The sequence below is a fragment of the Heloderma suspectum genome, chromosome 2, assembly GCF_057233095.1.
Source record: "Heloderma suspectum isolate Gila_16-S chromosome 2, 16-S_ref, whole genome shotgun sequence".
NCBI classification, from domain to species: Eukaryota; Metazoa; Chordata; class Lepidosauria; order Squamata; family Helodermatidae; genus Heloderma; species Heloderma suspectum.
In genome coordinates this window covers 143,437,825-143,452,186 of record NC_139459.1, presented here as the reverse complement: position 1 = coordinate 143,452,186, position 14,362 = coordinate 143,437,825, and the positions used below count along the sequence as shown (strand labels likewise).

Here is a 14,362-nt window from a genome sequence, read left to right as displayed (position 1 = left end):
GAAGATACATAATCCAAATCTGTGCTGTTCTTTCTCACTTTCTTTAGTTTCTTCAAACCTTTTGGATAATATTTATAGAACTGTTGAAGAATTTATTTGCTCCACTGGTGTTTCTGTAGTAATGGATTTCTCAAAGTAAGAATAGTTGCTTGATTACTGGGTTGTCAGTCTCCATTGCTTCACTGAATTCAAGGGGACAGTTCCTTGTTCTCTTTAGTGGTTTTTGCTGTGGTTTGTTCATCAATGTCTGTGTGCTCTTCTCTGGAATACTTTGTAGTGCTTCTGCTATTAGTAGAGCATTTATTGCTGTTGATATCAGTAAGTGGTCATAAGACAGTACATGAGTATGCGTTGCCTGTCATTATATGACCCCAGCATTACTCACATACAGCAACTCCAGGACTTCCTCAATACCAGATCCACTCATCAAATTCCCACAGGCTCCCAAATACGACATTAAAAGGTAGAATCCTCCAAGATTATTATGATCTTATTAAACTCTTTTGGATGGGAAATAACTACTTGAATTGCTTTTATCCACAGACTTGGATCGAAAGTAACAACAGGCACATCCACAACTAATCTCTGCGATTCTGCACATATAAATGTTAGTATGGTGTACATGCAACTAGTTGGGTCTAAGTCAGCCAGTGGGAGGAACAGTGAGGAACACACACTTGGCTGAGGGTTTGCGCACAGTCTACATATATCCTGAGGTTGTCTTTGCAATCTGTTTGTAACCCACAGCAGGTCCATTGGATCGTTTGTCAGCTGTTCATTTATCAATTCCTTAAATGTTATTTCCTGCAAGGTAGAAGCTGATTTTGCCTCCATTTAATGGTATTTCACTCGTACCTTTCATCCGATGTCTCATGAAGTTACACATTCTTTCAAGTGGCATATAAACAAGACGCTATCATGGTTTCAACTCCCGAACAGGACATGATGGCAACACTTAACGTAGAATGGTTATGTCCATCAATTGTTATATTGTGATCACCGCTCTCTCTCTCTCTCTCTCTCACATACACACACACACACACACACACACTCTGTGAAAAACTGTCTTGGGGAAAAGCATAGTATGTGTGGTTCATTGCAACACACTTACAAACCATGTACACATCATATGATACACTGAAGCCGAGTTGCCATAGCTCATCGATAAGCATTTGTGACCACAAATCTCTGTGAACTTGTACACTGAGACCCAGAAGAACTGGGCAGTGACGTTTCGGTGAAGATGCTTGTACCTCTGCTTGCCTGATTGCCAGCTTCTTCATAGTACTTCTCTTGTGTGGAATGGCAGTATCAAGAAAGCACTGAAGAACCTCTGGTATTTATTCTCCATTGCCAAATTGATTTCTGATGCTGAGGGATAAACACCCAGGGATCTTCGTACTTGCTGAAATTCCTTTCGAATAATTAAAATGCAGCTACAATAGTGTGGAATTTTTCAGTCTCTGGATCATCTATTTTCAGAGTATATGATAATCAGATAGAATTTCCGCGATTCATTTTCCAGGCAGATGTGTCTGAATGAGGGCACTCCATGCATCTCCTCTTGTGTTATACATTTCTTTGAGTATTTCTCCGATTTGCATGGTTTTGACTTCAGTAACAAATGCACCCCCCTTTTCTGTTCTTAGCCACAGAATAAGCAGTTCTTAAAAAATTGAACCATGGTACTTCTTAGTGAAGCCCATGAGCACATGACATTTCCTCTTTCTTTCAAAGAAATTTATGTAGTTTTTGTTGGTGTAGGCACTATAGCATGCTTTATGGACTTCGAGTCCGCCTTGAGGAACTTCCACAAATCTGTCAAGCAAATTGTCACCTCTGTCCTTTCTTGATTCAATGATGCCTCCTTCCTGAAGAGCCACACTACTTTCATTATCTCCAAGAACACTGTCACAAATAATAAATGCTCAGCATCCGTTGTTGTAAAATTTATTGAAATGATAGAGCAGAAATGATAGCTGCATTAGTTCATGGTCATCATTTTGTGTCTTAAGTTAAAACATATCATGTATGGAAATGATAGAATTTATATAAACATAAAAAAATAGATAGCATCAGGAAAACAGCCTTTCCCCAAGAGGGAAGCACTAGATTTTTAAATTTTGGCCTTTGCACGAATAGTCTCAAAAAAGTAAGGGATGTTTGGGGTGGAATTGTTTACAATCAACATCTATTGGACTAAAGTCCGTGGAGTTGTAAAAAAATGAAACCTTCGCTTCTGTGGGTTGAACCCAGATTAAGTTCATTTAGTTCCCATTGATTTTAATGGGATTGATGTTCAACTGCTAACTTAGTCTGGATCCAACCCAATGTTATCATTAGTAGCAACACTGCAGAAATGTTCAATATTGATAATGTTGTCGCTAGACCTGGTAGATTAAACAAAACAGGCCAATCTTATCCCTGTTACAGGCTTATCATTCCGAATTCGAAATACGTAGGTTAAAGAACTACAAGAGAGAGAGGTAAGGAAAGAGTGTTCTCTCTCTGTGTGGGATTCTATCACTGTAGCGTAGCTTCATTGGTTGTTTACCACTACTATTATTATTTTATTAAATTTATACATCTCTTCCCCCCGTAAAAAATAGTCTCGAAGTGACTTGCAAACACAAATACGGAAATTAATCCGTCATGAATATAACAGAAAAAAACAAAAACAATATAAATAATAATAACACATTAATACAAATACAAATAAATGCCATAGAACCAAATCTAAAAATGATGCAAAATGAAAAGTGTTCATCTATGATACACAAATTTCACCCCCACCCCAGCCTAGAATGCTCACTCACCATAAAAGCAGCCAATAACAATTGAGCCATAACAAATGTCCAAATGCCTGGGGAAATGAGTATGTTTTCACCTGGCACTGAAAAGATGAAAAAGAATGGATAAAAAATGGCTGGGGAGGAAGCATGTATGTTTTGAGCTTGGAGGAAAGACAGTATCTAGTGTGTGCATCTCATAAGGATAAATATATTCATATGTATTGGTTCTAAATCAACTTTGGGTGCCTTACGTGCAAAGGCAAGTAATAAATGTGGAAACTGTCCTCTTAGTTAAGAAGTCTATTGTCACAGGTGTTGAAAGAAGAATAAATCTATGGCTATAGAGTATGTTACAGGTTCAATATGTTAAACCAAGGGCAAGTTCAAAATTGCAAGCGTATAGATTTTTGGAGGATTCTTGCAGTATGAAGTGTAGAGTGCTTGTTCCTGATTTCTGAATCCTATCTGAGAGTAGAGCTTGAAGGCATATCATAGGTCTAATTTGAATTCACTGCTCTTCTCTCTTACCCTTCCACCTCTGTAGTCCCACAGACGGCAGCACAACAAAGACAAACCATTCAAGTGCCACAATTGCCACCGCGCGTACACGGATGCCACCTCGTTAGAGGTTCATCTGGCCACCCACACAGTGAAGCATGCCAAAATCTACAACTGCTCCATGTGCAATCGGGCTTACACCTCGGTAAGAACTCGCCTGGGGTGGGAGAGAGGCAGCTAGAGGACCAGGTGAACACTGCTAAATTGGTGCAATGCTCTGGAAACAGATTAATCTGTCTCCAGGTCACCCCCCCGGCTTCTCTGCTGGAATGAAGGAGATGGTCTGTTTGTATGTGTTTCTCTGATTGTATTTTTCATCTCCCTTCTTCTACAGGAGACATACCTGATGAAACATATGCGGAAACATAACATCCCTGACCCCCAACAGCAGGTGGCCGTGGTACAAGCCCAAGTCCAGGCCCAAGTCCAGGCTCAAACACAAGCATCGCAACAGCAGCAGCAACAGCAGCAGCACTTCCAGTCACAGGGTGGTGGGGCATCAGGAGGCCCATCTGGAGACAACCCTCCAAACCCCCCACCCCAGTGTTCCTTTGACCTTACACCTTACAAGACTTCAGAGCATCACAAAGACATCTGTCTCACGGTTAGCACCAGCACCATCCAAGTGGAGCATCTTTCCAGCTCCTAGAGACCTTGGCAGAGGGGAGTGGAAAACTTCTCATGTGTGATCTGTGCCCAAGGGCATTTCTTGTGTGATGGCCTCTCCTCATGCAACAGCCTCTTGGCCTCTTCTACCACAGCTTCCCTTTGGGGAGGGGAATGGGGGTATATCCTTTTAAGGGCCACTCGTTGGCTTCACCATTAGTGCCTCAAGAGGCACAACATCATGCTCAAAATAGGGGGAAAGCATTCCCTTCTTCTGAGAGGGGCCCTCCCCTTCAGCAACCACCATTGGCTTATCGAGGGAAAGCCCCCATTTCTGTCTCATAAGGTGTAAGGAACACCCTTTGGTACCTAGTAAGCTGATGCGAAATGAGGAGAAGCTAGGGGATGGAAGGGGCTTCAGGTTAACAGGAGCATACAGTAAGGAGTCCCCTGAAAGTTTCCCTTTGGGTGTAGAGCGGAGAACATTTGCTCTTTTCTCCCCGTCTCCCGTCCTATGGGTGGGGAGAAAGAATTACTGCTCCAGTTCTAGGTATCATATGTAAAACCATGAGGATTGGGGTGTTGCTGGGGCTTGACTTGCATCAGTCTAATCAAATAGTGTTGATGGCTGTCTGAGGGCTCGCTGCCCTTCCTCCAGCCAACGGTAGGAGGAAGAGGGACAGGGCGGGAGGAGGCTGCCGCTCACAACCTTCTGTGGCTTAACCTCCATCACAGTGATTGGCCTGCTGCAGGCATAAACGTAAAGTCTAAACCAAAAAAGCAGCTAGTGGTAAGAGTGCCAAAATGAACATGGTTGTCCCCCGTCCCCCCCCCCGCAGAGACTGGGGCTGAGAAGGCGGTCCTCCTATCTTCCTCACCCCGATAGCACAGGCTGCAACCCCAGACTAAAAGGAGATGTGTTTGAGGGGCCAGTGGGAAAGGGAACTGTTGAGCTGCTCCTCTCTACGCATCATCCAGATGCTTCTTTCACTCTCTTTATTGCCAAGGCAGACTGGAATGAGGTGGCTGTGGTGGTGACACTCGGACAGCAAGAATCAGAGGAATCTTCCAGAGGGTGGACAGTGGAGAAGAGGATATGGTGGAAACAGCCACCCCTGCACAGAGAGACCAATGAGAAGGGGGAAATCCCCGAGAATAGACTCAAGCTGCCTCCCCCATTGAAATTATATATAAATATAAATATATATATACAGATAGATAGATATATCTATTCACACCCCAACCCCATCCAGCCTGCTCTGTCCTTGCTGTAACTGTTTCTATCTGTGTTTATAAAATGCATTATCCTTGCACACTTCTACTTTCAATCCTTGGTTTCTACCCCTCTTACTCATTTGCTCTCTTAATCTTCAAGTTATTTCTTGATTTTCTCTTTTCTCCCTCCCCTCCTTTTTTTAATCTTGTGGCTTCCTATGCCATCATTTCAATATTCTGGTTATCACTGAAATCATAGAGGCAGAAAGGAGGCACAAAAAAGCTAATTCGGATTTAAGTGATAACAAGATCCCTAGTGGGCATGCAAATTTCGCAGGAGGGTGGGGTAGGGTGTGGGGCTGGAAGGACTGTGGATTTTTAAAATACTGCTGCATACAAATAAATTGGTTCAGATGCCTTTCTATACAAATGAAGGTACTGGCAATTATTGGCAGTAGCTCTATGCCCAAGGCAAGAATGTGGCAGTTGCATGTTCTTCCCTCATCCATGAAAGAGCCAACCCAGCTGGAGCATTACGGGCTGCCTTGTACGCAAACTGTTCTGCTTCCCCAAGTTCAGAAAGAGCTGCTGTGTGAAGATGAACTCGTGAGTGACCTGATAATCCTGCACACTTGGGATGGACCAGGACTGATGGACATTTCCTTCCTCTCTCCCCCTGCCCCCGGACCACACACAGCTCCAGTAAAATCAAAAGCGTGCATAGACATTTCAAGAAGGTGGTTTGGCTGCAGGAACTATGGTGATTTGAGTGTGTGTGTGTGCTGTTTCTGTGTCAGGCATGGGTATGAACTTCGTGTATGCATGTGTCCCTGCACTTCATGTGTGCATGCACGTCTGGCAGAATCCTGCACTTCTTTCCCCTCAGGGTGTGAATTATCTGGGCCTGATAATACATGTTTCTGTGATCGTTGTTGCAAGTATTGTAGAAACAGGAGTTATGTCTCCCTTTTCTTTGCACCAGGCTGAAGTGGAACAGTTGAGAGTGAGCTTCCTGAGAATTGTGTACCAAGTGTCATGTCCCAGGCACAATTTGGAGTGGTAACTAAAGTTGTCATAATGCTAATGTCCATTCAGTGTGTTGGCACAAGAGTTGTGTATTTACAATGCCGCCCCCACTTGTGTACACATAGCAGCAGATCCTCATGTCCACGAGAAACATCGAGGGGGGAGGGGTTGCCAGAATCAGGAGCAAAGGCCTCTGTTCCCTATTTCAGGACAGATTGATGGTTTGATGAACCATCAAAGAATCCAACAGTGGTGGTCTTTCCTTGACAGGTTAGTGAGGATTCTACGGCTGTCTACGGGTGATAATTGCTTCAAGGACCTGAAAGTGTTATATGAGAATACTGCTAATGCCTTTGGTTCATACATTTATGCGCCCTTCTAATTATGCTGAGCTTGCCCTTTACACTTTTTCTTTATTCTGGTCCCCAATAATGGCCTATGGCCAAACATTTTTGAATGTGCAGAACATGTTTGACAAAGGGGCAGGAAAGATGCAATGGGCATCAGTGGTATTTTCATATACTTCTTTCAGGTCTCTGAAGAATAACTGTTTGTGCACTGCTTTAGTATTTAACACAGGTGCACAATCTGTGGCCAAGGGCTACATGCAGTCCTCCAGGTCTTTAATTGTGGCCTCTTATGAGAGCCTCAGCCATCCTGACTCTGAATTCCCTCTTCCAGCGATCCTGATATAGAGCGAAGAAAGAGCTATCTGTATCAGGATTGCTTGTGTGTGTGTGTGTGTGTGTGTGTGCGCGCGCACGTGTGTGCCTGTATATGTGACCCCTGACCTAGCATCACATGTGGCTGTTGGGACCAAAAAGATTGTGCATCCCTGACATGGGGAGTAGGAAAAGTGTGCACTGTGACTTGCTTGTTCTCATTATGCAAGTTGTAAGAAGTTGGCTATGGGTTAAGAAACTTCTGCTCCAAGCATAAAAATACACAGGATCCTTAATGAGGTGTGGGCCGCTTGGCTTAGGAACTGTGGCCTCCTTGGGCTTCTTAACAGGTTTGAGAGCCACATGTGGCCCCAGATATTGAACCCTGAGAGAAAATGCAAGAATTGCATCTCCCTGTTACGCTGGGGTTAGAGTGTGGGAGTGCTGCAGTCCATCAGTTTGGGTGTGGAATATAAAAATAGTTTGCCTCTGTGGGAAGAACCTTTTCCTTTGCTGAGACCCCTTCTGCCGTCCCCTGCCTTATCTGAAATAAGCATCCCTGCCTCTGAGCTACACCAGAGAGAGGAGAGATTTGAGGGAAATGGACTCTGGGAACTGAGGTGAGAGAACACCATAAACATTTCTTTATGGTGAATATAAAGCACTTCTCCACAGATGCAGTCTTAAGGATAGCCAATGAAAACACACAAAGTCAAGACATGCTAAATGTTTTTAAGGCATTGGGCAATGTTTGTGCTTTACTTGATTTTTTTTAATCCATCTTCAGTGAAGAGTACCAGTGAAATTTGGGTCACTGAATATTAAGGAGACTATTTCCTGTTTGCTCATACCTTTTGAAAGTACCACATCAGTTCAATGTGGGTAACTTTCAGTAACTCTAAGAGCCTTTCATTTTGCATTTCCCAGAGGGAGAGGGGTATTTTAAAGTTACAACCTTAATATTACATTAGAACTTTTTGTATTTAATTTCATTACCTTTTTAAAAAAACGAAAGAATAAATTCCAAAAGCCCTCTTAACCTTCACGGAACTGTGTATGTGTGTGGTTAAGTTTTCTTTAACAACTGAGCATGGCTAGATGGGTGTTATAATCGAAGCATCCTCTAGCTTCAGTATAGACTGAAAAGCATAACAAGAATGAAACACTTCCAAAATTATGTTGTTTAGGCCCATGTATGTTCCTGAACGTTAGAATGGCAGTGTGTTCATATATATTCCTAACCACTTTCAGTTTGCCTTCATACTACTCCTGAGTGTCTGTGTGAGACAAACACGGTAGGGGTGACTCTATCATCTGCTGTTTGCGCTGTGCTGTCAGCATGTATGGATACTTGGTAAACACCTTCCAATCTCCCTCCTGCACTGGGCATGTGTCTCGATTCTTTCCTCCACTTTTTTTTAATGCAAGTCTTTGCCCGCCCACCAGAGAAGTAATTATTTGTTCTGTCCCTGGCTTCATGGGCTGTTTGCATCTTCCTAAGAAATACTCGGGGGCCGCGGTGGCTTAGTGGTTAAGACGCTGAACTGCAGACCGGAAGGTCGGCAGGACAGCAGTTCGAGACCTGAGTGCCGCGTGACGGAGTGAGCTCCCGTCTTCAGTCCCAGCTCCTGCCAACCTAGCAATTTGAAAGCAAGAAATTGCAAGTAGATAAATAGGTACCGCCTCGGCGGGAAAGGTAACAGCGTTCCGTGCACCTCGGTGTTCAGTCATGCCGGCCACATGACCACGGAAGCGTCTTCGGACAGCGCTGGCTCTTCGGCTTAGAAACGGGGATGAGCACCACCCCCTAGAGTCAGACACGACTGGTTGGGGACACCTTTACCTTTTAAGAAATACTCAGGTTTGTGTGTATTCCCTGTGGTAGTCAGAATTCTATGCCTACGCAGTCAAAGCTCTGCAGAGAAAAGCGGAATTTTTTTTTTGATTGATTGATTGAAGATGCAATCCTATGTATGTTTAGACAGAAAAAAGTCCTACAACTCCCACGATTCTCCAGCCAGCATGTAGGACTGGGAGTTGTAGGACTTTTTTCTGTCTAAACGTGCATAGGATTGTAGCCTTACTAAATTTATATCTGGCCTTTCCAGCCACAATGGCACTCAAGGCAGCTAACAGTAATAAAATAAGATGAAAACAAAATCTTGGTTAAAACAACATAAAAACAAATAAAATATCAGTAAAAGATATAGCCATAGAATAATCCTTAGAATGGGCCAGAGGAAGTAGTTAAACAACATTTAGGGCTATTTAGACATAATTCCAAGCCACAAGAATAAGCCTCCGTCATCCTCATGCATAGGAATTCATAACTTCTGATCCTGATTCGCCACTTCATCAAAACAGGCAAACAATGGTTTGTGCTTATCTGCAACACAGGATTAAGTCCTGGGAAAAGGAGAGAAGGGACTGCATTAACCCGGATCTTCTCGGGGCTCTTTCTCATAATGACAAGCCATGGTTTGGTATATCTCAATCTACCCATAGATAACATGGAATTCATTGCTACAGGAATTGGTGATGGCTACTAAGGATAGCTAAGTATAACATCCAAGTTCAGAGGCAGTATATACCTCTGAATTTAAAATGCTAGGGACATTCAGTGGGGGAGTTCATGCCCTGCATATAATTTTTCCAGAGGTACCTGCCTGGCCACTGTTGGGACAGATGTTGGAATAGGTGGACTCTTGGTGTGGTCCAGGATGTAGTTTTTATGTTCTTGGATTACTCTCATTCCTTGCCGCTGTATGATTCTATGTAGACCAGCCTTCCCCAGCCATGGATATTACCTATCCATTATACAAACATACACTTTATTTTAAATATACATGCTGCCCTTCAGTATTTCTGCTCGTGGGGTGACTTACAAAATAGTAAGCAGTTAATAAAAGCCACACATCAAGCAAGTAAGTTTAAAAACAGCCTCATTTGAATCAGATGAAAGAGAAATACAGTTGTCAGTGTATTGATGGCACCATAATCTATATTGCCAAATGACCTCACTCAGCAATTTCATGTAGACATTAAAGCATGAGATTGTGTCACATAATGCCACAGGTCAGAACAGTAGTGTCCCAGCACTGTGTTATGGAAATGGCTCTCCAGGTAACAGCAGAACCACTAAAACACAGTGCCCCAAGTTATCCTAATTAAAATGCTACTGTGACCAGTAGTACTGGAAGCTGCCAAGAGGTCCAGGAGAAATAAGGTCAGACAGGGTGACGAAGGCTATTCACAGACAGGCCTGAAGTTAGATTGAAAAAGTTCCAGATAGTAATAGGAACACAGGAAGCTGCCTTATACTGAGACAATCTATTGGTCTATCCAGCCGAGTATTTTTGACACTGATTAGCCCCTGCTCTCCGTGGTTTCAGGCAGGAGTTTTTCCAATCCTACCTGGAACTACTGGGGATCGAACCTGGGCCTGATCACTCAAATTTATTTGCTAAAAGCCATTGGTCAGCACAAATATACAACATAATCAAATTAAAATATATATTTTAAGATAAATGATCCCTAGCCCATTGGACCCTATTTTGTATAATTAGTATCAAGTCCATTGGGCTGCAAAGACAAACATAGAGACCTAATATGTAATATATTTGTCCCTATCACTCAATAGGTAACAAATCTTCTCACTGCTGTTCAATAAAGGAATTCTCTAAAGAATCTCTTTCAGAAACCTTTCCCTAGGGGAATTATACAGATAACAATGCAATACAATGCATAATGGACAAGGTATTCCACCTCTTTCTGGCCACAAATTCATACACAATAGTTTACGAGTGTTCCAGCATACATCCCCTCTAAAAGTGCTGTTGGCATAGTCAGGAATCTCAAAGCAATAATGCTTTCCTCAGCACATCAACAGATAATTTTAAAAAGTAATCTGGTAGGCCATAATCAGATTTAAGAGAATAGTAAAACGATGACAATTGCATAGTTTGAAGGTGACATCTGGTTAGCAAAAGATTCCGCTCTTTGTTTTTAATACACTGTTTTGCAGCTCTAGGCGTAGCAGCCTTAAGGGCAGGTTTATTAGAAATTTCCTCCAAATAACATTTTTTGGACAACCTTATTTCTGGCATGTGCTGTAATTTCAGCCAATACAAAATCAAAATAATATGAACTCTACACAATACTGAAGAAAACCCAACCTCAAATCTCGTGGCGATAGGTAAATTCAAAAGAGACTTCAAAAAGAAGTTTGGGATATTTTTCAGTTTAACAACCTCCGTACCATACACCGCTTGTGGGGCAGCTTTCCTCAGGAAAGCCTTATGTGCAGGGGGAACTAAATTACCTCCTCGAAAGCAAGCCAGATGTAATGAAGCCAGAGGGAGCAATCCTATGGCTGCTAGTCAGTGGCTAGACGGCCATAGGATATCTGGTTTTCAAGGAACCGACCTCCCCCCCCCCCTTCCATGCTGCCTTGCAGGCAGTACGGAACAGCCCCATGCTCTGCACTTACAAGAGGAGCGCAGAGTGGCCAAAATGGGGCGTTCCAGGGGCTGCACTGGGGCAGGGAGGGTGGAAATGCTGGTATGCCACATCCTATGCGTCGTCTGGCAGTCTCCTCCCTCACTCCACCCTCCCATGGCAAGACAGCCAAAACCGGCTGTCTAGCCGCAAATGCAGGGCAGGAGACGTGCGGAGGGAACAATCCCCTCCATGCTTCTCCTGCCCTGCATTTGATAGGCAGCTGCCTCCGAGTTTGGAGGCAGCCACCTATCTGCATAGGATTGCGTCCTTAGTCACTTGCAGAGTTAGAAGTCTTGTAGATTCCAAATGACTTACCAAAGTATGGTTCCAATTGAACTGAATTCCTAAATCCTGAAATCCTTGACTTGTTATATAGTATTGTCCACTTTTCTATTGGCCACTTATGTCGCCTAGACCTTTTAGCAAACAACGTAAGCTTACAGAGTAAGAAGTTCCTTTATGCAAAATAATCTCAAGGACTAATAAGATGTCTCATACCAATCAAAGTAGTAGAGAGTAGATACAAAATCAATGTCATCTGTATACAACAATATAGACAGCTTTCAATCAAAACCTGTGGGAGAGAAATACTGAGGACTTTGAAGATCCTGAACAATGCTGTTTATAGAAAAGAATAAACCAAAAGGGGTCTTACTCCCCTTACAGCTGGAATCTTACTAGTAAGGTGGCCATTTAAGTCCACCCTAACCTAAAATCAGTACAAGAATAAAGATTTTTAATTAAGTTCAGTCACTTGTCAACATTTATGTTAAGCAATTTAAATCAGAGTCACTACTAAATCAAAGGCTGAAATGCCACGTACAGTTATTGACTAAATATGTAACAATCTAATTATCCAAAACCAAATATTGATCTTTTCTCAAATTTCCTTTACAAAATCCAGCTTGTTCTTCCACAATAATATTCTGCTCATCTGTCCAGGTCTCTAATTTCAACACTAAATAGCAAGTATAGATTTTGGATAACACATCCAACAAACATAGAAGGATAATTCTTTGGATCACTCTTGGAGCCCTACTTATAAATAAGTACTATAATACTAGATCACCATCCAGATGCAATCTTACCAGAATCATTGATGAAACACTGGTGGTTAATCTTACCATCAGAATAACTGATGAAAAGTGTTTTTTTTGTTTTTTAACTTTCAAGTGCTGGGGCCTACCAATCAATATGCTGTTTATAAATTTCTGGGGGCAGCATATCCTTTCCTGGATCTTTTCTGGATCAGCTTTCTAACTTTATCCTATGAAACTGAAGGCTATGAAGGTGTGCTCTTAATATTGGGAAGTGTTACTGGCAGGCACTTTATCACCAGGCTATTGCAAGAATAGTTAATTATATAATAAAAAATCTCTTCCCATTGTGTGGTTGGCACCTATGCTTCAGTTGAATATTTGGTTTCCCTCATTCCATATAATGTAATACTGTAAAATCTAATGGAATTTTTCTCCATTGCTGTACAACCTAATTCTGTCCAAATCTGAAAGAGAACATTCTCTTTTTAAGATCTTATGAACTGCATTCTACAGTTAGTACCTGCAGTACCATTGGAGACTCCTGAAAATTCTAGAAAAATAATTAGAGCGTGCTTAGCCCACCTACAATCAGACTCAATCCAGCCAACATTAAAAATGGCTTTAAAATACCAGTAGAATTATGTAAAATATTGCCATGGGATGATTAAAATACCATCCTTAAGTTTAGCTAGGTTATGATGTTGAAATGAATCCAACACTCACTTGAACAGTGTTGGACCACGCCTAGATAGTATAGTTAATATTGAGGATGTTCCTCAGACTTATCTGAGCAATATAAAGTAAGTCTAGTTGGAAAATAATGACTTTCCAATCTATCAACCACCATAAAATGATTAAACAATGGAGCAACTCATCATCAGATGATGATCAGATGATCATCAGAGGAAAACAATAATCCTCCCCAGGCAACAAAAAGTGTAATGACCTTTTGAGTCTTCTTCACCTCTTCCATTACAACTGATGTGCAATTAACAACTTAAACAAGTAAATCCAGCTTTTGTTAATAACCAAATCCTGCAAAGCTCTTTGTGACTAAGGAAATAAATCAGGTTGGAGGCCTAGTTTCTTACAAATAACCAAATCATCCTGTCCTATTCTGGCATTAAAATCACCAGCAATAATTATGAAAGGGTTTACAATTGTAGCATAGATAGCAGATAACAATTTATCTACATTTTCGCATGTACCTTTCCCCTAACACTTAGATCCTTGAGGGAGAATGTAAACAATACCAAAAAAGCACTAAACCCCAAAGCAAGGAAAACTTAAAAACCTGGAAGGCCTAACCATTCAGTTTATTTCTGCTGGATGTTGTAAGTCAGGAAGAGCAAGGACCAAGTAAACAGGCAGGCCGCACTTTACCAAGCACCTTACCTTTGCCCTCAGGCTGCAATTAAAATTAATCCAATAAAGCAGGAGCAGATAGTGTTCTGGACACATCTATGGAATGAACTGCAGAACTATTGGTATCCTGATTTGAAGGAGAATACTATTCTTACCTGCCCAGGTCTAATCTCAACAGTAAATGGCAGGTGATATTATCCTTGGTGCTTAGCAAATAAGTCACAGTGGGTCAGCAAGGGTGCCTTTACACCACTTCGAAGACCAGGATGGAGAAGGCCTCAAACCGCTTTGCAGAACTCTGCTGGATGCCATTGTACAGACACGCCGGTGCTAGAGCTGTGCTCAAATGGCCTCTCAAAATTCGCCACCTTATTTGTGGGCAGAGAAATTTGGGAGACAATTTCACCAAATTTCTCCAGGGGTAGAAAAAATTCTCGATAGTTTCTCACAGGTAGGGCTCCCCATTGGCAGGCTTGTAGCACAGTTTCTTTTTTGCTAAGTGTTTTTTGGGGGGGGGTTGTGCTGCAACATCAGTTGCCTTGGAAGGCTGGCCCTCAATTTGCATCCACCACAATGCAAGTGTGCCGGCGGGAGGGGG

At 42.2% G+C, this 14,362-nt stretch overlaps 1 protein-coding gene and 1 pseudogene across 8 annotated transcripts in view; both read left to right on the top strand.

Moving 5' to 3' along the window:
• ZNF384 (zinc finger protein 384) overlaps nucleotides 1-14,337 on the top strand; it is a 49,618-nt gene extending 35,281 nt beyond the window's left edge. For 4 of the 7 annotated variants that reach the window (XM_084835165.1, XM_084835163.1, XM_084835168.1 and 1 more), the window contains 2 exons: nucleotides 3,337-3,495; nucleotides 3,685-4,867. In XM_084835165.1, the coding sequence (XP_084691291.1) occupies nucleotides 3,337-3,495; nucleotides 3,685-3,999 (474 nt within the window). In that variant the 3' untranslated portion in view covers nucleotides 4,000-4,867. Of the gene's footprint in view, nucleotides 1-3,336; nucleotides 3,496-3,684; nucleotides 4,868-4,934 lie in introns of those variants that run through there. The other 3 variants (XM_084835169.1, XM_084835164.1, XM_084835166.1) reach the window with 3 other exon arrangements.
• The window catches only part of LOC146352896 (protein CFDP2 pseudogene), a 1,048,348-nt pseudogene that overhangs the window by 323,183 nt on the left and 710,803 nt on the right, over nucleotides 1-14,362 (top strand). The window lies entirely within an intron of this gene.